Source organism: Leuresthes tenuis, unplaced genomic scaffold, assembly GCF_036924035.1.
Source record: "Leuresthes tenuis unplaced genomic scaffold, fLeuTen1.0.hap1 SCAF_16, whole genome shotgun sequence".
Taxonomy (NCBI): Eukaryota; Metazoa; Chordata; class Actinopteri; order Atheriniformes; family Atherinopsidae; genus Leuresthes; species Leuresthes tenuis.
Window position 1 is genome coordinate 2,854,983 of NW_027325370.1, and position 26,330 is coordinate 2,881,312.

General features: G+C 44.5%; 4 protein-coding genes across 6 annotated transcripts; 2 read left to right on the plus strand and 2 right to left on the minus strand.

Moving 5' to 3' along the window:
- The first annotated feature begins 492 nt into the window (after positions 1–492).
- On the plus strand, positions 493–1,795 carry LOC140271932 (uncharacterized). Its single transcript, XM_072367229.1, has 2 exons — positions 493–627; positions 1,322–1,795. The coding sequence occupies exons 1-2, from the start codon at positions 499–501 to the stop codon at positions 1,547–1,549; spliced, it is 357 nt and encodes a 118-aa protein (XP_072223330.1). The 5' UTR covers positions 493–498; the 3' UTR covers positions 1,550–1,795.
- Positions 1,796–3,579: 1,784 nt separating this feature from the next.
- On the plus strand, positions 3,580–13,147 carry rcc2 (regulator of chromosome condensation 2). 2 transcript variants are annotated; one of them, XM_072367981.1, is made up of 13 exons: positions 3,580–3,684; positions 4,634–4,850; positions 5,240–5,333; positions 7,302–7,445; positions 7,680–7,811; positions 8,399–8,487; positions 8,581–8,695; positions 9,760–9,926; positions 10,011–10,191; positions 10,276–10,381; positions 10,958–11,030; positions 11,106–11,183; positions 12,107–13,147. In XM_072367981.1, exons 2-13 carry the CDS (start codon positions 4,650–4,652, stop codon positions 12,209–12,211), a joined length of 1,485 nt encoding a protein of 494 aa, XP_072224082.1. In that variant the 5' UTR covers positions 3,580–3,684; positions 4,634–4,649; the 3' UTR covers positions 12,212–13,147. The 2 variants fall into 2 exon arrangements, with proteins under 2 accessions (XP_072224082.1, XP_072224083.1); XM_072367982.1 differs by having other exon boundaries at positions 3,644–3,684; positions 4,595–4,850.
- A 2,500-nt stretch (positions 13,148–15,647) lies between these two features.
- Positions 15,648–19,858, minus strand: LOC140272149 (large ribosomal subunit protein eL22). 2 transcript variants are annotated; one of them, XM_072367498.1, is made up of 4 exons: positions 19,796–19,858; positions 19,103–19,213; positions 18,641–18,765; positions 15,648–15,830 (listed from the first exon to the last, which is right to left on the minus strand). In XM_072367498.1, exons 1-4 carry the CDS (start codon positions 19,805–19,807, stop codon positions 15,686–15,688), a joined length of 393 nt encoding a protein of 130 aa, XP_072223599.1. In that variant the 5' UTR covers positions 19,808–19,858; the 3' UTR covers positions 15,648–15,685. The 2 variants fall into 2 exon arrangements, with proteins under 2 accessions (XP_072223599.1, XP_072223600.1); XM_072367499.1 differs by having other exon boundaries at positions 19,103–19,210; positions 19,796–19,852.
- A 1,521-nt stretch (positions 19,859–21,379) lies between these two features.
- On the minus strand, positions 21,380–24,035 carry LOC140271698 (uncharacterized). The gene is made up of 3 exons (XM_072366986.1): positions 22,973–24,035; positions 22,734–22,830; positions 21,380–21,956 (listed from the first exon to the last, which is right to left on the minus strand). The coding sequence occupies exons 1-3, from the start codon at positions 23,710–23,712 to the stop codon at positions 21,498–21,500; spliced, it is 1,296 nt and encodes a 431-aa protein (XP_072223087.1). The 5' UTR covers positions 23,713–24,035; the 3' UTR covers positions 21,380–21,497.
- Positions 24,036–26,330: the final 2,295 nt, after the last annotated feature.

The window sequence follows — 26,330 nt, forward strand, 5'->3', positions numbered from 1 at the left end:
TCACAGACAACCAGCATATCTGTCCTGTTTGTTCTTCCACGGCAGCTCAGAAAATCCACACGAGCTCAGAAACGTACTTGGCTCTGATGAAAGACAACGCCTACGAGCTGCAGCTCCGCGGAGAGATCGAGGTTAAGGTAAAAGATCCCAGCTGTGCTGTTAACTTTACAAAGTGCTCATTAGTTCGAAGTAAAAAAAGACCAAAATCTTTATCTGAAGTGCAGTTAATTTGATTCTAATTCATATTTTCCCGCTCAATGCTGCCTGTTCAGACATCAAACTCTTAGATATCACAGATTTAAGATGCTTGTAAGATGCTTATATTGAATTCTCAGGGACGGGTTTCTCAAAATCTCAGCATTTAAAAACAGAAAAACAACGTTTATATCCGTTTTAAAATGATTTCTTACTTACAACAACCGATTCTCGCAGATTAGTGGTGGTGCCAAAGTGTCAGAGTTCCTCATTCTGTCGTATTCCTAACAGGGTAAAGGCAAAATGAACACGTACTGGCTGGTCGGCCACAAGAACTACAGTGTGCAGAACGACAGCCTGGTTTGCCACTGGAATCCAAACATGGCCAGAAAGAAGAAGCCGGTGGCTGGCAGCCAGGCCTCTGTGGGGAATGTGAGTAGAAATGGTAAAGTCTGCTCCATGTGTTAAAATTCATACTTCCTGATAAGCCATCGTCTGACTGACTGCTCCTTACCTGCAGTAAGGAACTAAAGTTAACTAAAGCTCCAGTGTGTTGAATTAAAGACGGTCACTGACACCAGAGCGTAGATTCATTTCAGAACCACAGACTGGATATAAAAGATGGATGCAGCCAACATGATTTGTTCAATACCATTTTTAAGCTTACAGTTTGAATTCAATTACATTTTATTTGTAAAGCGCCAAATTACAACAAATGTCATCTCAAGGCACTTCAAAGATACCATCCAATTCAAGCCAATTACAGTCCAATTCAATGTAATTCAAATGAATCCAATTCATGAAAAAGAGTCCGAGCTCAGGAAACCTCTATTGGCGCTAGCGCCTGGTGGCGCCTGGTGGCCATCACTGGTATTGCACCCATCTGACCTCCATCTTTTTTAGGCCTGTGGTTAAAAACTCATGTTGCGCATTTCCTTCTTTGTAAATCTGACAATCTGTCACCAAATCTTACTCAGAAAACCTATTTACTAAATATTGCATCTAATTTTTTATCTTCCACCAGCAAAATATAATCCAAATCAATCTTTGTGTTTGTTTGACGCGAGTGGAGTTGCAGGAAAATGTATTAATTCACCATTATCTTAATCTTAATATCTCTGTGTAGTCATCTGTGACCATGCAGAGCCTCGGTGACAACGCCACCTCCCCGAGGCATCGGACAGACAAGGCTGGCCTGAGCGTGGCAGCTCAGATGGAGCCCTGCGGCGGCAGCTTCGGCACCCTTGGCTCCATGGTCGGGGGGCTACAGGGAGGGGATGAAAGCCCGTTACCCAGCCAGCGAAGCACTGGGCTCAAACCTGACCTGCTGCCTGGCTCCAATCAGCTCGAGTGATCGACATGAGTCAAGCAAGAGGAGAAAGAGTCGATGTGGAGGTCTTAAAGAACTCCTGCACGGATTTATTTGTCTGAATTTTGTGCCTCTTAGTTTGTTTTTAAATGAGAAAATCACCTTCTCCATGGCTGATGTCCCATTATTTTCTGTAGAATGTGTTTTTATTTGCGTATTTGTCATGGATTATGTTGTCTTTTGATTCTTTTAATAAAAATTTAGACTCTAATTTGGACAGTTTTTTATGTTTGTCACAAAATAAAGGATTTACCCGAACACACAAGAGTCAAAAATCTGGTCCTGTAGAACATTTCATCCTGAGTTTTATTCTCTTCTCTGTCTCCATCTGTTGCTCAGAGAGAATCATTGAGTTTCTCACCATGTAAAATACCCGAAAATTACTTTTCCTTGTGAATTTGCTTTGCACTAAATTAATAAAAGCTAAATGTATTTGATTATTTTAAATGAAAAACAAGCTCCTCCATCATTACAACTTAGAATATCCACTATTTTTCTAGTGATTTCCATTCGTAAACAGTGATAGATTTAAAAAATATATATATTATCTACCTTTGTATTCACTCTTTAGAGTTAGTGGAGATGCCTGGAGGTGGTTCATGCCTTTCAGGGAAACTGAGTTCTCAGAGAAGCGATTTACTGAAACACAAGCAAAGAATCTGAGGCAGAAACAGAGTTTTTTTATCAGTTCTCAGCAGCTTTAAAGTGAATATCTGGTCTGAGCTCCTTTATTCTCCAACACAGCCTGAACCCTCTGAGACAAGCTTTCTGTCATTTCTTTAAGGAGTCTTCAGGAATAGTTCTCCAGGCTTCTTGAAGGACATCCCAAAGCTCTTCTTTGGATGTGGGCTGCCTTTTGTTCCGTTCTCTGTCAGATGATCCCACACTGCTTCAATAATGTTGAGGTCCGGGCTCTGGGGAGGATTCATCCCTCCATAAGACCTGTTGCCACTGATTTTCAGTCCACTTCTTGTGTCATTTGGCACAGCTCAGCCTTTTCTCCCTGTTTCCCTTCCTTAAGAACGGCTTCTTGACAGCCACCCTTCCATGGAGACCATTTCTGATGAGGCTTGGGCCAACAGTAGATGGATCAGCTGAAGGTCCAGATGCATCTCTCAGGTCCTGTCAGGTCACAGCTGGATTTTTTCCTCTTTCTTAAGGACATCACTTTCAGATCCTGTTCATCTGCTGGAGATAGTTTTTTAGGCCTGACACTTCTTCTTTTGTCCTCCACTTGTCCAGTTTCCTCAAATGTTTTAAGGACACACTGCACACCATGCTGAGATATGCCAAGTTTTCAGCTAATAGCTCTTTGGGAATCACCTTGTTGCTGCAGAAATCCTATTTTCTGTCTGTCAAACTGTGTTTTCTTTGCTGTTTTTCATAGATGCAGCTAAAGAAATGGGAACAAATGATGTGTCTTTGTGACAAAGTGTCTAAAGATCCAGTTTAAAATGGCTTCTTTGCTAAGTTGTCTGTTCTGTGTCGACACAACACTGGTTCATCCCTTGAGTTAGGAGCCTTTTTTCTGCCTGAATGGTTCATAGGTCAGAGTTAAGTGGCTTAACAAAGAAAAACATTCCTCTGAAAATGCTCAGGTACAACATCCCCTGCTATACTTTGGTTGGAAAGGACTATAAAATATGTCCATGTCTATATGATGGCAGCTGAATAATGAACAAATAAAAACGGTAAATGCAAAACGCACAAAAAAGTACAAACAGAAAACCTCTGAGTGGTTTTAGGTCAAAGATTGCTTCTTTTTTCTTTGATGGATTGTAGTTATACCATCAGATGCTGAACATGAGCTCTTCTAGTCACTATTTATTCCATGTTTGGGGCACTTTTCGGTGTTTTAGACCCCTAAAACTGAAGTTTCTCAATGAAAGCGCAACTTTTCTGTGGTCGGTTGGTGCCAGTTCAGTTGAAGCTCTGAGCCTGGTGTTTCAGATGTGTAAAGCAGGGTATTTTTACGTCCAGTTACATGTGTTGGTGAGTGCTTGGTTTCCTGTATGAATACTAAATGCAAACCACGTGGTGTGAAAGCAGACTGCAGCTTCTTTTGTTCAAATCAATCAAACCGAAGACGGACAGAGAGCTGCTGAATCAGGAAATCACCGGTATATGATTTATTCCTAGTTAAAAGAAATTACAAAGAACATTTTTTCGAGGAAAACACAGATTGCAGTCACGATAGTCTGAAAACACGCGTAGTAAAGAAAATATTTGAAAAGTTTTGTTGCAGCATCGTTTATGTAACGTCAGTGTCTTTATTTAGTGTCTGTTAGCATACTAGTCGCGAGGTAACGTTAGCTTAATGGACCCCAACAGATAAACGTTGGGAAAATTTGACACAATCATGTATAATTTGGTATTTTGGTATTCGTGTATTACACCTGAACTCTGTCGTGCTCGTTTGTGTCGCGGCTAACAGAGTAACTTCACACACTGTACGTTGTTTTTACGGCAGCTAGCTTGCTGCTCGACCATTGTGCGAACAAAGAGCGGAGGTTAGCCTCACGAAGCTAACGGCTAGCGCTCGGATGGACACCGGCAGATGTTTGAGTTTAGTGTCTGTTTTCTTGGTTTCTGATGCCTCTTCCCTGTGTTTATCGATCAGACAGCCGCTGGAGGGGTACTGTGAGAAATCTGGGACATTTTAGGAGTTCGTACGTGACTTTAGAGTTGGCCAGAGATACTTAAATGTCGTGTAGTAAACTTATTTGAGCCAATTTAAAGACACTTGCAGTTGGTCGCAGGTTTAACTGTGTGTTTATAACCAATGAAATGTGGAAATATGATTTATTAGAAAGGCAGCACATGATTTAGCTGGGATCTACTCGGAAGTTTTGCATTATTTCATAGTTTAATATGGAATTACTTTGTTGTATCACTATTTTGAGCCATTCTTCAAACATAAATGGCTAAAATTAGAATATTTGCAGGCATAAACAAGTCATTCTTGTTGTATTTTACTCTTGTTCACGACAGCTCCCTCAGATAATCACATTTTCCATCATCTCTTCTAAGATTTGTGACCTGATCTCTGTTTCTTTCCAACTCCAACAGCATCTGACTGAAAAAAATGCCACGTAAGAAGGTGACAGATGTCTCAGGGAATGGTGGGATGAAGAGGAAGAGGGCAAGTGGCAAAAGGAAAGACAGGGACTTCAGCAGCGACGATGAGTTCGACTTCGAGCAGGAGAACAACAAGAAACCCGGCCGGCCTGCTGCTAAGTCAGGTCTGCAGCCGGTCACCGTGGCAGATGATGTCAAAGAGAAAATAGTGGGTCTAAAGTTCTCCCTGTTTTTTAATTTTTATCTCTTTGTTTTGTCTTTATCTGCCGTTTGCGACCCCTGTTCTGTGTAAATGGGATAATAAATTGATTGCGGGGGAAATTACAAACATTTCTTTTAACAAATCTCATAGTTATGACAAAGTAGTGAGAAGGTTTGACTACTTTGCAGCAAATTTACACTTTTTACTTTCTTTTTTCGGAGAGTTTCCCCGTCACTTTGTACCGTCTGACCCTTGGCATGGAATTTATTTTATCTTCTTTCTGATAAAAGAAATTCTCTGAATTCTGTGCCATTGAGATTCTTTTTATGTGAAGGTTGGAATCTGTCTGCTTTTTTGAGCTTAAGCAGCGTGTTTTATGCTGTCATTTTCCACAGAAACTGGAGTGCCCAAAGGTAAAAGGCCAGCTGCTCATCTTTGGAGCAACCAACTGGGATCTGATTGGAAGAAAGGAGGTGCCCAAACAACAAGGTGGAGTGTTTTCCAGGCCAGAGACAGACTTTTCTGGATCAAACTCTTGTGAACGCAGCCGTTTGTGGGTAGATTAGGCATCAGGGGGACTTGTGCTGAGCTCCATCATCGGTTTCAGACCTGCTCTGATTGTTAATTTAATCGTTTTTTTGCAAAGTGACAGACGAATCTGAGCCGAGTGCGAATGTGACGCATCGAACAACAGATCGGTAATGGGAGTCTGATGAGGCCAAGGGGACCGAGGGCTCGGACGCTCTGTGTTGAATCGATGTTTCGGTGCTCGGTTTCTTCCTGACCCTCGCTGTGGTGAGCAGATAGGATGCAGAACCAGACAGAATCAATGCAGGATTGATCAGGTTTTGCATTGTCTGGGGGAGCGAGCGTAAAGCCTGGGGAGGACCACATGCTACGTGTACATGGGCATCTTTGGCGTGCGCAGGCCGCATATGTTTCAAAGCCTGTGGGATCTTGTTAATTGATTGTGACAGTAATGTCCATTCATATGCATGCAGCTCCCCCGCAGCAGGCCCGGTGATGCCTGGGGCTCCCTGCCTTGCTGCATCCAGGCCTCGCTCCTCTGGTACACACTGATAAATGCGCTTTGTTGAGACTGGATGGGGGTTGGGGGTGTCGGCAAGGAGCAGCTGCATAGACAAAGATCATCTTCAGATGGGTGAGAGGCTGCGCCTGCCGGAGCTCCAGCTCCAGTTTATTCTTTAAAGTGCATTGAAACGCAGGAGTTTGCAGCAGATCTTGAATAAAAAGTTCCTCTGAGTAGCGCAGCTTCGTTCAAGGAGCTCCTGTGAGCCGCTATTCTGTGTTTTCATTAATCTTTCTATCATTTCTGACCTCCGTGCTCTTCTGGTCGCACTTCTCAGATCGGTCGGTGGATTTTTACAGCGAGGACTCCTGTGAAAGCATTCATGCTTTGTTTCTCAGTCTGGAATGAATCACTTCAGCCAAACGGCGCTCGCCAAAGCCTTTTTACATCGGTGAAACATCTGGCTTCTCTGTGCACAGGGAAACTTTTTAATCAGTATTCAGTTTCCAGTAGTTGTGGAATTTTTCGGCTGAACGACCAAATGCTCACGCTAAGTTCTTCTGAGGCTGTTGCAGTGTGGGCACAGCTCTCTTTGTTATTGGAGAAGGTTCCATTTAGCAGCTTTAACTTCTCACAACAGCTCAGGAACAGAAAAAGGTCTGATATTTACCGTCTGACGGCAGCTGAAAGCTCACTTTGAGTCCGGCCGGCGTTCACGCCGTGCATCTCTTTCTGTTTATGCATTGTTAGACGCTTTTATCCAAAGCGACTTACAGGTAGGCAGGTAGGATAAGGGGGTCTTGCCTAAGGACCCCTACTGGAGACAGTACCTTTCATGCAGGGGATTTGAACCCAGATATCCCACATGGAAGTTGGCAATCAAACCACTAAACTATCCAGTCCCAGTTCTCTGCATCTGGAGGCCAAGCGTCTTGCGTCATGCTTTCATGGGGGTCTTTCATGCAGGGGATTTGAACCCAGACTACCTCCAGTAGGGGTCCTTAGGCAAGACCCCCTTATCCTACCTGCCTATCTGTAAGTCGCTTTGGATAAAAGTGAATCAAACCACTACACTATCCAGTCCCAGTTCTCTGCATCTGGAGGCTGAGCGTCTCTCACCTTCACTGTGACTCAGGAAATAATCCTTTATCATGCTCAGCACGCCACATCACAATTTCTGCAGTGGGCCTCTGGCTCTGCTGGAAGTGTTGGTGCCGAACAGAATGACCTCAGATTCGCGGTTATTCGGGTCAGAGATAATTTGAACACTAGCTGATGGTATCAAAGACAAACGGGTGCATCAAATAGCTAAAAATCTAGCTTCTTGAATTCTGTGATCTGAAACCAGACCAGAAGCTTGTTGGCTGGCATTGACAGATTCTTTGGGTGTGATTGGGTTCTGATGTGTGATCTACATGCGTTTCCAGCTGCTTTCCGTAACCTGGGCCAGAACCTGTGGGGTCCTCACCGTTACGGCTGTCTGAACGATGTCCAGGTGAGCTGCGTGGTGTCCGGTCCCTGCTCTGCTCACAGCCTCCTCATGACGGTGGAGGGCAAGCTCTGGAGCTGGGGTGAGTCAGCCCTTCTGGTTCTGTTTCAAGCCCAAAGGGATCCATACTCTTATGGAGGATCAGAACAGATTATCATTAAAATGAATGTCTGCATTTACCTTAGAATAAGTTAGATTTACTTAAACAGGAACTGAAACGGTTTTGTTCACTTCTTACATTTTTAGCAGGTCTGGTGTCCATAAAGTTTGAACCCAGAGTGAATTTTCCACCTCTGAGCTCTTCCTGCCTCCTCAGGTCGTAACGATAAGGGTCAGCTGGGTCACGGGGACACCGTCCGCCTGGAGGCTCCCAAGCTGATCGAGGCCCTGGCTGAAGAGACGATTGTTGCTGCAGCCTGTGGACGCAACCACACTCTGGCTCTCACAGGTAGGCCGAGCCACGGTTTCATCCTGTAAATCAGATAAAATACTGTCATTTATCTTTGAATTCGAGGTTATTCACGTCCAGATTTCATCCGTTCAGCTCTGTCACATGTAGAAGCCTTTTTTATCTGCATCTTTTTGCCTTTAAGTCAGTTTTAAGTATTTAACCACCTGATCTTTACACTCCACCTCTTCTCTGCCTCCCTCTGATTGAACCGGACATGAAATTCAAAGTTTCTGTGTTGTCTTTACCTCCAACAATAAAGATTCCTTTAGCATCTCCTGAATTAAGCAGATTTCAGTGCTGTGAGGACTCTGGCTTTCCTTCTTCTTCTTGTGTTGAAACGTCAGGTCTTCTCTTTATGGTAGACTTGTGCAGACGTGTCTTCTTCACTATAAACGTGCTTTTTCTTTACCATCCTGTGATCAGTTTGAACACATTAAAGAGCTAAAAGTCCTCAAACTTCACTCTGGTTTGGATGAGAAGACTCTTGAATTGAAGCAAAGATGCTGTGTTCACTGCATCGTTAAAATAAAACCCACTAAAGTTGAACCGCTCTGTGTTTTTTGGGCTGATTCTTGTCTCCTCAGAGGACGGCACCGCATACTCTTTTGGTGAGAACAAGCTGGGTCAGCTTGGCCAAGGCAACCAGACGGATGCAGTCCTCAGCCCGGCACCGGTGAGCCGCCATCACAACACAGATGGAGACCGCTCTGACCTCCCAGGGGCTTCATCAGCTGGACATTCAGAGTCTGCTCTGCTTCCCTTTCAGATCTCCTATAACGGGCAGCCGCTGGTGAAGGTGGCCTGTGGGGCGGAGTTCAGCATGGTGGTGGACTGCAAAGGAAACCTGTACTCCTTCGGCTGCCCGGAGTACGGACAGCTCGGTACGCTCATCATGTCCAAGCCTGCCGGCATGTTTTAAAGAAAACTAACAGACAACTTAGCAAAGAAGCCGTTTTAAACTGGATCTTTAGGCACTTTGTCACAAAGACACATCATTTGTTCCCATTTCTTTAGCTGCATCTATGAAAAACAGCAAAGAAAACACAGTTTGACAGACAGAAAATAGGATTTCTGCAGCAACAAGGTGATTCCCAAAGAGCTATCAGCTGAAAACTTGGCATATCTCAGCATGGTGTGCAGTGTGTCCTTAAAACATTTGAGGAAACTGGACAAAAGAAGAAGTGTCAGGCCAAAGTTTAGATGAGAGCCACCATGTTTACATGCTGCAGTGAGTTTAAAAGACTGTGAAAGTTACTTTACTGATGATGTGTTTGCTGTTTTATCTGCAGATGTGTGCAGGATTACACCAGAACAAGCAGATATACGCCATGTCATGTCTAACTTTGAGCTGACAGGATTTATCTAAAAGAGTTTTTATATTTTCCTTCCAAACAGCCAGATTTCTTTTGGACATTTTCTGCTTTTCCCCTCATCTTCAGTCCTTGTACCTGAGCATTTTCAGAGGTTTTTTCTTTGTTCAGCCTCTTAACTCTGAGCTATGAAGCATTCAGGCAGAAAAAAGGCTCCTAACTCAAGGGATGAACCAGTGTTGTGTCGACACAGAACAGACAACTTAGCAAAGAAGCCATTTTAAACTGGATCTTTAGGCACTTTGTCACAAAGACACATCATTTGTTCCCATTTCTTTAGCTGCATCTATGAAAAACAGCAAAGAAAACACAGTTTGACAGACAGAAAATAGGATTTCTGCAGCAACAAGGTGATTCCCAAAGAGCTATTAGCTGAAAACTTGGCATATCTCAGCATGGTGTGCAGTGTGTCCTTAAAACATTTGAGGAAACTGGACAAGTGGAGGACAAACTGAGGATTTAAACACTTAAAAACACTTATTTGGAGTTTGGAAGCCTCTGTTTCCAGCAGCTGCTGTTGTTTAATCCTCCTAAAAGTAGGTTTTTGCTTTGTTTTGACCTCCGTGTGATCGCAGGTCACAACAGCGACGGGAAGTTCATCGCCCGCGCTCAGCGGATCGAGTTCGACTGCGAGCTCATCCCCCGACGCGTCGCCATCTTCATCGAGAAGTCCAAGGACGGCCAGGTCATGCCCGTGCCCAACGTGGTGGTGAGAGATGTGGCGTGCGGCGCCAACCACACGGTGAGAAAAGGCACCTTTCAGGTGTGATGGCGGGCGGCGGTTCTGACCCGGTTTACAAACTGACGCCGGTGGTCTCTGTCACAGCTGGTGCTGGACTCTCAGAAGCGAGTCTTCAGCTGGGGCTTCGGGGGTTACGGCCGTCTGGGTCACACAGAGCAGAAGGACGAGATGGTTCCTCGGCTCGTCAAGCTGTTCGACTTCCCGGGACGCGGCGCCGCTCAGATCTGCTGTGGCTACCAGTGTTCCTTCGCCGTCAATGAGATGGGTGAGAAAAGAGGAGAAGATCAGCTTCTGAGGCGTTGATATTCTGGCTTGCAGGTGTCTGATGGGCTCGTGTTGTCTTGCACAGGGGGGCTGTTTTTCTGGGGCGTGACAAACACCTCCAGAGAGTCCACCATGTACCCCAAAGCTGTGCAGGATCTGTGCGGCTGGAAGATCCGCAGCCTGTCCTGCGGGTGAGTTCAGCCGATGCTTCAAACCTCAAAGACCAGAGCCGTTTTAGACACTTTTAAACGTTTCTACGTGATTTTATTTCACGTCACTGCAGCTAAACTTCCTGCATGAATCCACTGAGGTTCTGAGGCTTTACTGTCATGACTCTGGTGTTTGTGTTCGTTTGTACCAGGATATCAGATTCCTCTCTGTGGCCTCGTTGCTAATCTTTGGGGAAACAATAACTTGCATTAAGCTTGTGGAGAGAAACAGAAAAACATTTCTTTCCTTTGAGAAAGATAAACATAAAGCCAAAGAGGTCGAGGTTAATGGAACGATATCAGCGTCACAGATTGGTCCAGAGTCCATGTGTCAGGAAGCCTTCAAACCTCAAAGGTGGAAAATGGTGGAAAGGTTCTGTCTCTGTTTGTGTCCCATGACGTCATTTCCAGCCAGAATAACCCATTTAAACCTGTAAAAGTTGACTGAATCGCAGCATTTGCTTTACATGGCTTCAGTTGGTTTTGAGACCTTTGACAAAAAGCAGCAGAAAGTGTTGTGAGCATCAGTTTTCTCTGCTTCTCGGTTTTGTTTCACAGGAAGAGCAGCATCATCATCGCAGCAGATGAGAGCACAATCAGCTGGGGCCCCTCGCCCACATTTGGAGAGCTGGTAATGACATCACTGATGTTGGCTGTTTGGTTGTGAGTCAGAAGAACAGCACTGATTGGATCTTTTGTCCCACAGGGATATGGAGACAACAAACCCAAGTCCTCCACAACTGCCCAGGAGGTTAAAACCTTGGATGGCATCTATATTGAGCAGGTAACTGAAGTTTTCTCTTCATTCTAAGATCATCTGCGTCACTGCCTTGTTTAAATCCCACCAACAAGTTCTGCTCAGCAGCTTGAGTTGATGGATTAAACCAGAGGAAACAATGAGGAGGAGCAGAATCCGAGTATTGTAAAAGTCCACTGAGCGGAACATTTCATGTTAGCATTCTGATGGAAATCAGTCAGCATGTCAGCTGAGAAGGACGCTAGCAGAGAACAGAATGAAGCTAGCTTAGAACAGGAGGGGAAGCTAGCGGAGAACAGGAGGGGAAGCTAGCTTAGAACAGGAGAGGAAGCTAGCTTAGAACAGGAGAGGAAGCTAGCTTAGAACAGGAGAGGAAGCTAGCTTAGAACAGGAGAGGAAGCTAGCTTAGAACAGGAGAGGAAGCTAGCTTAGAACAGGAGAGGAAGCTAGCTTAGAACAGGAGAGGAAGCTAGCGGAGAACAGGAGAGGAAGCTAGCGGAGAACAGGAGAGGAAGCTAGCTTAGAACAGGAGAGGAAGCTAGCTTAGAACAGGAGAGGAAGCTAGCTTAGAACAGGGGAGGAAGCTAGCTTAGAACAGGGGTGGAAGCTAGCTTAGAACAGGAGAGGAAGCTAGCTTAGAACAGGAGAGGAAGCTAGCGGAAAACAGACGGAAGCTAGCTTAGAACAGGAGAGGAAGCTAGCGGAAAACAGACGGAAGCTAGCTTAGAACAGTAGTAAGCCGAGACAACTTGTGTTTCTCGGGTTGGAAAAATAGTGGCTAATTTCTGTAGAAATGGCACCAGAACTCCCCGCTAGCACAAGCAAACCCTCATATTTCTACTAAATCATCGTTGGACCATTTAATGATCATGTGGAAGGTTTGTGTAAACCTACTGAACACGTGGTGCCAAGACTGAGTGAAAGTTAACCGTCCTGGCGTGTCTCTGCAGGTGGTGATGGGCTACGCCCACTCACTGATCATCGCCAGGCAGGACACTGAGCAGGAGCGGGAGAAGCTGAAGAAGCTGCCCGAGTACAACCCCCGAACAATCTGATGGGCTCTCCGGCAGCCACACCTCAACCAGGTTCACTGGAGCAGAGACCAGCGCTGCTCAGCAGGAAGCTCTGGCCTGTTAACTGGTGGGATGGTTGAGTTCAGGAGGGGGCGGCACAAGACATCTCAACTACCAGCAAACTGGCTCCACACCGATTTGGACACTAAAATCAGAGAAGATGGGACTGGAAACGGGCGCGTGGTCCAGGATGGTCCAGCTCTCACAGTGAAAGGTCAAGAAATCTTCACCTCCCACCTGGAGCGGACCTGCAACAGTTCGCTCCGAGCACTTCGCACCCAGCAGTCGTGCTTCCCCCAAAAAAAAAACCCCGTTTCATTCGATTATCCTAACATTCATGTCTCTAGTTCTTCTATTTTCGTTGTTGCTTTATTTGAAATGATAGTCGTGTATTCTGGTGCTATAGCAGAACCCTCAGTCTTTTCCCACTGGGGGGGGTTTCAGAGACCAACACTCCATACCTGTGCCTTTTTCTACGTCTATGTTCAGGGTATGGAAGTCTTGTTTGTGTTCAGAGGATCAGCCGATCGTTCTGATTTAGTTTGGCAGCGCGCCACAGATCCCAATCAGGACCGTGATGTTAGCACTCCGCCTGATGTTACATTCCTTTTGCTTTCTTCCTTCAGTGTTTGCATCCTGGATGCTCACCTCAGTCCTTCCAAGACCACGGCGTCTGCCCGCTCTCGTCTTTGCTAGTTTGATCAATTTGAACTATTTCAACGCTCAAAGCGGTTTCACAAGCAGGTCAGAACCTCTAAAGACCAACAAAGGCATCGTCTGCAGCCGGTTCGATGTTACCAGGGAGTTTAGTTCTGTCTGTGATGAATTCTGTTTTTTAATGGTGAAATTCTCTTGGTTACATGTTTTTTTTTGTTGTTTTTCCATTGCAATTATTAAATAAAGATTCATCTAAATTGATCAGTCGTCGCTGTGCCTCTACTTTTACCGTCACCACAGGGGGAGGAGCTTCATTTACTCGTTTTACTCCACAGATTTAAACTGATTCTCGTTGCAATTCGAGGGAATTTGAATCGGTTAAATGAGCTCAGAGTGGCTAAAGATGCCAGATTTTCCCAGTCTGAGGACAAACAAAATGAGAACTCATGAGAGGGAAACTAAGGTTTAGGCAGAGACTCGACGTGTTTCCGTTAAACTGAATAATAACGAGCATTTCCTGCATTTTAAAGACTTTCTCAGGTCAACTTTTTCAGTGTTTCAGTCTTTCTTTTGGCATCCTCGTAGCGACGCATTCTTCCCTGATCGCTGCCTCAAACTGAGCCCAGGTTCTGACTGTCCACAGGGTCCCGATTGGATTCTGGGGAGTTTGCTTTGTTCTCCCGGATCACCGGAGGAAGTTGCTCTTGGAGACATTCTTTGTTAATCGCAGCATCTTTGGGCAGAACCCACTCAGCTGGATGTGAAGCAGCTCGACACGTTCGGTCCTCACAGCTGGAAACACGCAGCACTCACCTTTTATCCATCCATCCATTTTCTACACGCTTAATCCAACGGGCCGCCGGGGGGCTGGAGCCTATCCCAGCAGTCATCGGGCGAGAATTCACCTTTTATTCTTCAGACAAATGTTCCAAATGAACAGAATATATTACCGTCCTCGTACTTCAGGGATCCCCACAGCTGGTCCTCAGGGCCGCTGTCCTGCAGGTTTCACATGTTTCCCTGCTGCTCCACACCTGATCCAGATCAGTGCATCAGCAGCAGGACTGGAACAGAACCGTTTAATCTGGACCAGGTGCTGAAGCAGGGAAACATCTAAACCCTGCAGGACTTTCTGCTGAAATGTCCTCGATGTTCTTCTCTTTTTTCCCCTCGACACGAGACCCAGAAACCTCACAACGATGGAAAACCATCTGAGCTTTTCTTCCACATCCTGGACATCAGGCTTAGTCACAACTAGTTCAACAAAAACTTGTGCTGGTGACTCACTTTCAGTAATTAGTGGCACTTTTGTTTAACTAGTTCCAACACATTCCTAACTGGTGGTGCCAGGAGCTGCTCGAGTAGCAGCAAAACCCAAACTGGTCAACTTTTTAACAGACTAGTGACCAATATAGTAACACTCGAAGTCTTACAAGTTAAATAGTAAGCTGCAAAAGCTCTAGTTAGCAGCTATTCACCTGACTAGTTTATGAGTAAAAAGATGACCAGAGACGACTAGTTAACTGGGAAGAACCACAATGTGTCGGTGCTTTGAGCCTAACTAGTGAACTATTGAGTAACAAAATGTTACTAGTTCACTAGTAAGTGCCAGAATGCAAAGTAAGATCCACTAGTTTGAGTCTTTTTTTACTTTACTAGTTAAATAGTTACATATAGTCTCTGATGAAAATATTTAGTTACAAAAGAAGTCGGTAGTTAGGTAGCAGTGTTTTGTTTCATCACTAGTTAGCTAGTGGAAACATTTTATATAACTAGTTATAGTCTATTGAACATGTAAAGTGAGGTGAACAGCTGCTAAACTAGTTAACATGTCAGAGCTTTTGCATCTTACTAGTTAACCCCAAAGACTCGAGTAGTCAAACAGTTGACTAGTTTGGGTTTTGCTGCAACTCGAGCAGCTCCTGGTGCCACTAGTTAAGATTGTGTTGGAACTAGTTAAGCAAAAGTGCCACGAGTTGCTGAAAAGGAGTCACTAGTAAGAGTTTTTGTTAACTAGTTGGACTAAAGAAGGAAACTGAGTCCTGACTTAAAGGCTGTGGAATAAATGCTCAGATGGTTTTCCATCGGCCTCAGATCCTGGAGCGTTTTGGATCCTCTGACTTCCCAATCTCAGCTGAACACTTTTCTCTGAAGTTTTTAATAATTCTCTCACATCTTTGGCACTTTTTATGCGAAGCTTCGATGTCTGTAGAAGTAACCGCTGCCACCCGAGGAGGACGATGATGCCTACACTGAATATCGCGGTCATGTGACTCCAGCTGACGCGTTTACTCACGTTTTCCCCGGCTGATGATTAAAATGACAAAGTTAACCATATTTACACCAAAGAAGGTCTTCGGAATCTGTAAAACCTGAAATTTAGTCCCTTCAAGTAGGTCAGAATCATCTGAAAACTCTAATTAAAGTCGTACGTTGGCGGTGATCCTCGTCCAGCTCACGGAAAACCGAACAGCCGGAATCAGGTCAACCGGACTTCTTCTTGGTTCTCCAACTTTTAGGCTGATACTCCACTGAAGAAGCCTTTCAGAAGTCCTTATTCAAGCTCTGAGGATCAAATTAAGTCCCTAAAAAAGTTCCAACACAAACAAGCGACTGGATAAACGGGACACAAATCAAACAAATCTGTAGAAATCTTAAGTTCTTCTAAATATATCAACGGTATCTGGTGTGGAGCAAAGAGGCGGCCAGAAGGTGGCGGTCTGGGTCTGAACCAGAGATAAAACATCGGGGACAAACTTCCGTTCTGTAAACAATTTAATCAAATGTACAAAATCAGATTTAATCTTCGTCTTCCTCCTCCTCTTCGTCCTGATTGATCTGGAAGTAGCGGAGCTCGTAGCTCTCCTTGGTGTTGGCGACGACGCGCAGCCAGTCACGAAGATTGTTCTTCTTCAGGTACTTCTTGGTCAGATACTTCAGGTATCTGAAAACAGGAAGCAGAGCAGCGTCAGACGCAGGTCCCGGTGACAGTCGGACAGAAATACTCCCAAAAGGCATCGACTCAGACACGATCGCATCGTCTTTGTTTTTCTGCGTCGCCCGACACAGGATCATTTATACATTAACTTTCTTTGTGTAGCCAGGAAAGATCTCCTCTTACAGAGAGTCCGGGCCAAGAAGGCAGCACAAGAAAGTTTAATACTTCAAAATGTTAATAAATAATAAAGCAGAGAGTTACGGATCATCTTCAACAGTTTTTAAAGCACCTTCACAGGTGACATATTGTGTAAAAATCCTGCTAACAGCTTAGCTAAAGAAGAGGAGAAATAATTCCTCATGGTTTATTTATTGATTTATTTCTTCCTTTAGCAGCAGCTAACGCTAACAGCTTAGCTAATGAAGATAAGAAATAATTCCTCCTGGTTTATTTATTGATTTATTTCCTCCTTTAGCAGCAGCTAATGCTAACAGCTGAGCTAATGAAGATGAGAAATAATTCCTCATGGTTTATTTATTGATTTATTTCTTCCTTTAGCAGCAGCTAACGCTAACAGCTTAGCTAAAGAAGAGGAGAAATAATTCCTCATGGTTTAATTATTGATTTATTTCTTCCTTTAGCAGCAGCTAACGCTAACAGCTTAGCTAAAGAAGATGAGAAATAATTCCTCATGGTTTATTTATTGATTTATTTCTTCCTTTAGCAGCAGCTAACGCTAACAGCTTAGCTAATGAAGATGACGTACACCAACTTCTGAGGAGTTACTGCTGTTCCTTTCTGAAAGATGAACATTATTGTTCCCACATTACTTTGTTAGCTGAAGCTTTCTAGCTGAACGGTTCCGTTCTGTAACTCAGACAACCTGCAGCTGTGTTTAAGGTGTGTTTCCAACACACCACCGGTCCTCTCCGCACTCTCGCTGCTACATTAAAAATCTGGTATTGTGACATAAGAGGAAATGAAAGGTCATTCACCTACGATATCTTTATAATAAACAGCAACAAGTGAGCGTCTCACCCTAAGAAGGTAGGTGTGTAAAGCAGCATATGGAGCACATCACCTCAGCCAAACACAGAAAGAAAGGAACCATTTTCTCTCAGGACAAAGGTTTCCAACTTTAACTTTGATCATGTGACCAGCTCAGAAAAACTTTCACCATGAAGTAAAATAAGTTTCACAAAACTCTGGCACTAAAAACACAAGTTAAAGGATTTTTCTCGTCAGAATTTCAGACTCCGACTTTAAAGTTAATCAAACTTTCACACTGCATGAAAAGAAAAGAACAATATTGGACATTTTCCCTCGTTTTTGGTTAACCGACAGCATAAAAACGTATAAACCCAACATCCAGACTTTTAATCTCGATCTGTTTTGACCCCGTACAATTAAACGGATTTGATTGGAGGATATTTAAAATGCGTGTTAACCCGGAACAGATCGGCTGCAGAGTTCAGGGTCCCACATCAACTCTGTTTTCTACAGGTTTGAATCATTTAAACACAAAGATGGTTCATGCTACTGGAATGTTTTTATTTCCGCTTTTCTTCTGAAGTTCGCTGAATGAGGGTCAACAGAGTTATGTTTACAGGAAAGTGGAATAAAATTGAATTTGGGAGGATAATTCAACACCAAAAACAGAGCAAAAGTAACAGAATGGAGGCAACTGCTCGATGATTTCTTCAACATGCTAACCCTCACCCGTCAGATACTGCCTCTCTGATGTCTGGTTGGCATGGAAACACGCTTGATATGGTGACTTCAACACATCGCCAGCCTGCACATCTTGTGATTTCCAACTTTCTCCAAACCACAGGAGCTTCCACACCGAGCCCAAAGGCTACAACCTAGAGTCTGTGCTGTTCAGCTGTTGTTTGTGTCACTTTAAATATTCAGAGGAACGTCGAACCAGTGTGTGTCAGACTTCTGAAACCAGACCGACATGAAACACTTAAAAGACGAGGTGAGGCTGTGCAGTGACCAGGGACAGTTTGTTTGGGGCAGGAGGTGAAACTTTGAGGCGCTGCTTCTGTTGCACCTAAAGCCGAAGCAACAGGCCGGCTTCACTCACCCGGACAACAAAGCCACAAACACACATTTTGCGGGAAGGCGACTCACAAAATGTTCCACTTCAGGAGCAAAAAGAGGAAGAAGTGGCTGTTTTTGTTGGAGCTAAACGCTCGTGCAACAGGAAGAAAGAGCTGCTTCGTGTTAGTTTAACGATGATGTCACCACTGATCGACTTTGAATGCCGTCCCTCATCGTAACCGCGGCGATCACACAGCAACATTTCTTTTAGCACCGTTTTGAAGTATTTGTTCAATTCATTCATTCGTTTGCTGATTGAAGTCAAACTAAATTGAATTCGCTCGTCCAGACTGACTGAACATAACGGATAAATACGACCGAGTCCCATCCTGCGTTTGAGTGAAATACTGATGCAGACGGGACGTAAAGACAGTCATCCTGCTGCCGACAGGTGGAAATAATCATCTTTAATTAAACTTTCACACTGCATGAAAAGGTTTTGCATAAAAACGTAGAAACCCAACATCCAGAGTGGAAAACTTTAATGCTGCACAATTAATTGACTTTTAACCTCGATCTGTTTTGTACAATTAAACGGATTTGATTGGAGGATATTTAAACTGCGCGTTAACCCGGCTGCAGAGTTAAAAACAGTCCGATGGTTGGAAACACGAACATCATACTGCCGTCAGGTGGAAATAATCAAGTTAATCTTTAGTCTCGTTTGGTTTAAAAAGCGTCAAACACGAACGAGCCCAGCTGCTCCTTACCTTTTGGAGAAGGGCACCTCAGAGGACACTGTAATCTTGCTCTTGCTCCTCTCGATGGACACCACGCCACCACCCAGGTTTCCGGCTTTCCCGTTCACCTTGATGCGCTCCTGCAGAAACTGCTCCTGTGAACGACACGTTTGAAGAGACGTCACAACGACATCGTGACAAGCTGAGAGCGCCGTCACTCAGCTGCTGACACGACTCGGGAAAACCTGCCTCCAGCTCTGAACCGGAGACGAACACATAAGCTGCATCCTGTACAAGGTTTGACTTTCAGCCCAACAGGTAACAGATGAACAAAGAATGAAATTATAGCTGTAATTGTGGTGAAAAACATTTGACCACAACTACCAATCAGCCCAAATTCAACACAGGTTGATGTAAAACTCCACATCTGAACAGCTGGGATGTCTCTTAAGGGACCAGTGGTGACACATGTTGGATTAAAGGGACACTTACAAAGTTGGCAGCGTCCATGATGCCATCTTCAACGGGATGGGTGCAGTCCAGTGTGAATTTCAGGACCTGCTTCTTTTTCTTACCACCTTTGCCGGTGTTCTGCTTCTTCTGCTAAAGAAAGACAACAAGCATCATTATTTAAACTTTCAACCATCTTTCAGTTGCGTTTTCAGCTAAACTGAAAATCTACAATGAAACCCATGGCAAATGTTCTGTTGTGCCCGAGAAAGAAGAAAACTGCTTCATTTCATGGTTTCGTGCAGTGTGGGCTGTGACTTCATAGAAGAGACGCGAACCTAAACAAGATCTAACGTTTCCCTTAGCTTAGCGTTACTTTAACCCACCAAACATGAAGAATAATCAAATAACAGACAAACTGTGTAATCTAATGAGCTATTACACCTTAAACGGTTATATCTGTTGCACAAACTGATGTCCAACTGCATTCGGGCCATCTGAGTTAACAACGTGGTGAACATCTTACTCCTCTGCTAAGCTAACGTTAGCTAACAGGCCACAGAGAAAACTGACGACATACACGGTCGTATAGTCACTTCCGAACCGAACCCGAACTCTGCTTTTTCACCTCGATGCTTAGGACAACAATGACATTTAACGACCTGAACTTTCTCGTGTTTTTACATCGGATAAATAAACGTTTTCAGTGTATTTTTCAACACGCGATTTACTCACAATAGGCGCCATGGCGGAGAAGCTAGCGGAAAGGAAGAACCAGCCGTGCGCATGCGCTAAAAGTCAAAGGCCGAATCATCGATGAAATCAGTTAATCTTTGATCGATTCACAAACTGGGTTTTTAAATCTGATTTAGCGTTTCCTGATTTTGAATTTTGAGATTATAACTTAAAATCTTGAGATACAAAGTAAAATCTTTGGTAGAAGTTAAACTGTTTCAGATTTTAACCGAAACTCTTGATGCAAAAATGACTTTTAAGTCGTTATTTTATCTCTAAATTTGAGATCCTGAATTAGAATTTAAAGAACTTGGAGACGTTTTAAAAAATTTGTGAAACTAAGTCAGAATTTTAAGGTAAAGTCAGAGTTTCGACATGCTATCTCAACAGTTTTGAGATACAAAATCCAGATTTTCAGATTAGGGCAGAATTTTGAGATAAATATGAAGAAAAAAAAAATTAATTTATCCCAAAAGCAGAGATACAAAAGTCAAACTGCGAGATAAAGTGTGAATTTTGAGAAACAATCCTAACATTTTCAGATATTAAGTCCAGATTTTGTAATAGTGACGCATATTCATGCTGGAATATGATTTTCCTGAAATCTAAAGTTATCTCATGACAACAAATCATGTTTTATAGAAACAAAGATTGACTGTAATCATGTCCTTCAGGACTCTTCTGTTCTGATCCATTCACAGCATGTAGTGACGTTCGTTTCCTGTCAGCACAAACAGCTTCCAGCTGAAGTTAACCTGATGAATTAATGATTTTTCAAAGCTCGTTTTTTCAGGATAACAAGGAAACAAAAGGCTGAATTATTGTAAAAAGAGAAGGTTTTTTTGCTTGATAACAGAAGAATAAACTCGAGATAACAACATCCAAATATAAAATTGCAGGTAAAGCTGCTCTCAACTTGTGTCGATTTTAAAAGCAAAAAGCCCGGTTTTTGAGACATTATTCCTTTGAAGTTCAGACTTTCCTAAATATCTCAGAATTACCTCGTTTTAAAAAAAAATAAAAATCTTACTAAGTCCATATTTTAAGATATCAAGTCAGAATTTTGAGATATTAACTCATAATTTTGTTTTTATGGGCTTCCATACTTCCACACGACCAACATGACTGTTTAAATTCACACATGAAGGAGTCAGCTGAGGTGGTTCCTCTGGTTAAGATGGGAGGAGGCCCCGGGTCAGAACCAGAACCCACTGGAGGATCTATAATCACTGGTTATATGGTCTCTGTGATCAGAGTCAAACCAACTCTGCTTTGCTTTAAGCTTCATGCTGAAAATTCACTTTTTAAAGGGATGAAATGACAAAACATATCAAACCGTCGCCTCGATAGTGAAATGAATGACGAGAAAACGTCTTTTTCACATTAAGGACATCCAAATGTTGCTTTAAGAGTGTCTGCTGTGTGGGATTCAGCTGCTAAATGAAAAATAAGCAGCAGAACGGACCTCTCAGGGCATGTTTCTGAGGAGCCGGGCAGCACCGGAGGGAAAATGACTCCTTTTATAAAAAAAATGTGTTTTAATTTGTCACCATTAGTTCTGTTTGTTTTCCACCTCATTTCACCTCAAACACGTTTTACAATCAGCTGGAATAAGTCCGAATAAAAACCAACACTTTATTGTTTATACATGAAAAATGAGGATTGTTTAAATAGCTGTTTTGTGCACAGAGAAGCAGTCACTTTAAACGGGTTCACAGGCAGGAGAGCTGCTTTTCAGATGCTCGCAAAGCGCCGACCGGACTTTCTGACCCTCCGAACAGTCCGGGTCGTCGTACCAGACGACATCCGGCTGCGGTAGATCCCGCTCCAGGACCGCCGCGTCCTCGGTCCAGGCGGGATCCACTTCCTCCTCCACGCTTTCGCAGAAATTGTGCAGCGCGCAGCAGGTGGCGACCACATAGGGCGTGAACGTGTAGTGGAAATCGCTCTTCTTCAGCAGCACTCTCCAGCGAGACTTCAGCCTACGAAAAGCCACCTCTGCTGAAGTCCGGACGCAGCTCAACCGGAGGTTGAAGCTCTGCTGCTCGGGGGCGATCCGTGGGGACGGGGGGTAGTCTTTGATGAGCCAGTCTGTCAGCGGGTGAGCTGGGTTCCCCAGGAGGAACAGGTTGACAGAGGTTCCACTGATTTCTTTGGGATCCTGAAGGGGAAAAAGCAAGAAAACGTGAGAATTGTTGTAATTTCAGCCAAACTGCCCAGAGTACGAGTGAAGTGTGTCTGAGTGTTTTTACTGTGATGCAACATCACATCTGCTTTTGGGTCTGAATACTAACTTGAGTTTGGAGTAAAGGAAATGAGCTGCTGATCAATGCTCTGATTAACTGATCCTCAGTCAGTGTGAGCAGCTCTATAAAAGCAGGAGTTCTGTCAGTTTAACACGATGCCAAGGAGGAAAGACACCAGCAATGATCTCAGAGAAGCAGCTGCTGCTGCCCATCAGTCTGGGAAGGGTTATAAGGCCATTTCCAAACTATCTGGAGTCCATCATTCTACAGAGAGAAAGATTATTCACAAGTGGAAAACATTCAGGACAGCTGTCAATCTTCCCAGGAGTGGACGTCCCAGCAAGTTCACCCCAAGGTGAAGAAGCCCAGAGCTACATCTCAGACTCTACAGGCCTCAGTTAGCATGTTAAAGGTTAAAGGTCACCCCAAGGTGAAGAAGCCCAGAGCTACATCTCAGACTCTACAGGCCTCAGTTAGCATGTTAAAGGTCAAAGGTCATGACAGCACAGTTAGAAAAAGACTGAACAAGGATGGCTTGTTTGGAAGGGCTGCAGGAGGAAGCCTCTTCTCTCTAAAAAGAACATGGCAGCACAGCTTAGGTTTGCAAAGCTGCACTCACTGCTGAAGCTGCTGGATCAGGGGTTCACTTAGTTTCTCGCTGTTTTGTGTGCTGCTGGACTAACGGAACCAACCTTCGGTAACAGGTGCGCCTGGTGAAACAACGCAGACTGTCTGAGGACCTCTGCTTCCTGCGTGGATCCCGGCATCTTGCAGTTGATGTTCCAAAACCTAAAAGAACCAGAGTGAACATCAACAAGGCTGTTTGGGCTCCACCTGGGGCCCACCTGGGCTCCACCTGGGGCCCACCTGGGCTCCACCTGGGGCCCACCTGGGGCCCACCTGGGGCCCACCTGGGGCCCATTTTACCCACCTGTGCGTATCGTCCACCACCGCCTGCAGCACGTAAGAAGGCCATCCTTTGCCATTCTCAAAGTCTTTGAACGCGTCGCTTGGAGGCAGAACCGGGACGTGAGTCCGGTCGATGCATCCCATCACCTGCGGGATGCGGAACTTGTGCTCAAACCTGCGCGCGATGGCGCGCGCTTCCTGCTCCGTGGGCAGCTTGATGAGCTTGTTCACCACAGAGGACACCATCCCTTTGCAGAAGGAGTACGTGAACTTCTTCACGGTGCTCTTATGAACGCCGAACTTATTGGCGATCGCTCTGTACTCCGAGCAGCTCACGAGCTTGTACAGAACAATGGCCACGCGCATCTGCAGCGGTATCGGTGCTCGCACCGTCACGTCCTGCGGGCTCAGAACCGGCTCCATCAGTCCGCATATTTTATCAAAAGACCTGCGCGTCATCCGGAAGTTCTGCCTCCACTCTGCGTCGGAGAACTCCTTCAGAACCACCCTCTCCCACCAGTCTTTGCTCCTCACGCGCATCCAGCACTTGCGCGGAGCGCGCGGCAGCGGGGAGGGCACCAGGTGCAGCATGGCTGCGCTTTCGCTCAGCGCGCACTCCAGCATCAGGCGCCGCTGCCGCCTGCCTTCATTCAGCACCATCACCAGCAGAGACAGCGTGCTCCTCATCTGAAAGGACAGCAGCAGGTACAGCATGTACGAAATGTACAGAGCCGAGAGTCCGTCCGGCTCTCCGTCCGACATGCTGCCGCCGCTGATGTGTTCAATTGTTTTGGTCCGTGAGTTCAACCGGAAACAGCCCCGCAGCCGCCGCGCTGGAAGGGAGCATGTCGCCACCTATCGCACCAGAGGTCCTTCTGGTTTTACGCACAGACTCTGGCTGGGTCACAGCTTTCCCGAGCTCAGCAGAGAGTGTTGTTGGACACTTTTCTGCATCCCCACAGGATGATGCTGCCGCCACCATGTTGGCCTGCAGGTCGACTAAAGCCAACAGTGAAATGTTCGGCTTCCTCTCGTTCCTGAACGGGAAAGATTCAGGTGATAAAACCCAAAAAGTACCCAGATGATCATCCCTTCATGGCCTGACTCGACTGCTGGTTCACATTTTCACATCTTTAGAGTTTATTTGTGGATGTAAAAGAGGGAATTAACCGACTTTGGGACTGATTTCCATCTTAATGTCAGACTTTGTGAATATATACATATTTTGGATGGATGCCTGTCGGAAATGAGCTTTATAAACAAGGTTTAAGTTTAAATATCTGCTGATAAGAATTCGCTGTTAACAGCACGAGCAGAAGAGTTCAGACTTCCGGTTTCGTGCCGTGAATGCAGCACGACTGGAAGCCGGTGGAGATAAAGACGTGGAAGCTGGAAAGTTGTGCTCTGAGCAGAGAGAGTGACGTAGAAACACAGCAGACCTCCACGCCTCCCTGAATGAGGTCATTTCAAACATCAGGGGCCCAAAACAAAGGGCTGAGGTTGTGTTTCCGCTTTTATTTTCCCAAAATGTCCATTTTCAGTGCAGAGTTCCCAAATAGTGAAGTTAGATGAGAGGATTCGGCTTTTGGAGAACTCCCAGCATGCTTTGGTGCATCTTAACCAACTTCTGCTGGAAGTGTTCAGGTTAAAATACAAGCTCTGGGCTGCCCCCAGGCTCTGGAATAAGTCCCCCCCCCCGAGATGCATCTTATATCTGACCTGGGCCTCTTTAAATCAGGGCTAAAAACACATTTATTTCAGATGGCTTTTAATACCCAGTAGAATGGTGACTCTTTTATATTATCTTATTAAATTTTTACTGTATTTTATTGCTTTTACTGTTATTTTGTTTTAAATTATTATTTTCTCTATTATCTGCTGTGAAGCACTTTGAACCGAAACAGATTGTTGTAAAGAACTGTAGAAATAAATCACATTTACATTCATGGAAATGACTCATGCTCCCTGAACCACTATTTTAGATAAACCCTAAATAAGCCCATGTCCTTTGGGAAGTAAATGATCTATCGATGGAAAGATCTTGCCCTTCAGTATATTCAGGCAACCAGCTGAAGCGACTCCAGATAATTTGCTCAGTTAACCTTAAAAAGGGTCTTTTTTAAATTTAGAAAACTGGCTGGTTTCCCTTTGGCTTGTTTAGTTTTTGTCTGATTTCTGGGCTGAAAATGAACATTTTGGAGCTGGAAAGAAACAAATCGCATGTTGTGAGAAGTGAAGGGCTGTAGAAATAAACCACATTTACATCTTTTAGTGAGAAACTGCTTCTTTCTGAATACTTTACCTGGTGGAGAGCTGCACTGGTCCCTCTGTCATCGGACCAGTTCTACGCTAAAGACAAAAAAATCAACTTTAAGAACATCCAAATCTTTAGTTTGTTCTGCTTTTTGGGCCCACGGGACAGTGATTATTACTGTTCTGTCTCACCGATAATAAACCACACAAAGACACATTTCTGCACGCTGAGAGGAAAGAACACAAAGACTTTTAATAACAGCCTGGTTTTTATTTCACACGTGTTGCTGAGACATTCTGCTCTGTGGATAAATGCAGGAATCAGACAACAGTTTCCAGTCAGAGTGAAAAAAAACCTGCCAGAAATGGTTCTGTATGCAGTGAAAACGCAGCATATTCATGTGCCGTGCCGACACCCCCCCCCCTCCAGCGCTTTGCAGATATGCTACATGTCAGTTTAAAGTGAAACAACAAACTCTCTGTGCAGCAGATTGTGCCTTGGATCAGATTTAACCCGAAAACGACTCGTGTCCTGAGTGTTTAAAGCATGCAGCTGCTTCTGGACTGTGGCGAGTTTTCAGGTGAGACGTTAGCAGGTAAAAAGATGAAGCTTCCACATGCAGTCTGGTTGCTAACGGCAGCTCATTGCGGGTGTTAATCTTTAACTTGGAGGTAGCGGAGGGCCAAAACCTACAGTGAACGTCTCGTTAAAAGCATTTTGTGCTCAGTCTCGGCTCATCGCTCAGAGCTCCTTTAATGCCCCCCCCAGACAGAACCGGCATCAGCTGCCAGAGCAGCAATAACCACCTTAATCAGACTGAATTAGTGTTCCACAGACATTAAATGCACCGTTTGCTTTCCTGTGGCCAATTTCCCCCTTTGGGGCTCAGCGATGCGACATCTGATGGTCGTGAGGCGCCATTTTGTGAGGTAACTTCTGCCATTCCACAGACCCACAGACTGTATATAACTGGATGAAACAAAAGCCAAATTATAACTTTTTAGCCAGATTTCATTGGGATTTTTTTTTAATTCCCACTTACAAAAAATTAACTTTGAGTCTCATCTGAACTGAAAACATAAAATGCCTCCTCAGCTGTTTCTGGTCTGAGTCTGACAGTGGTCCC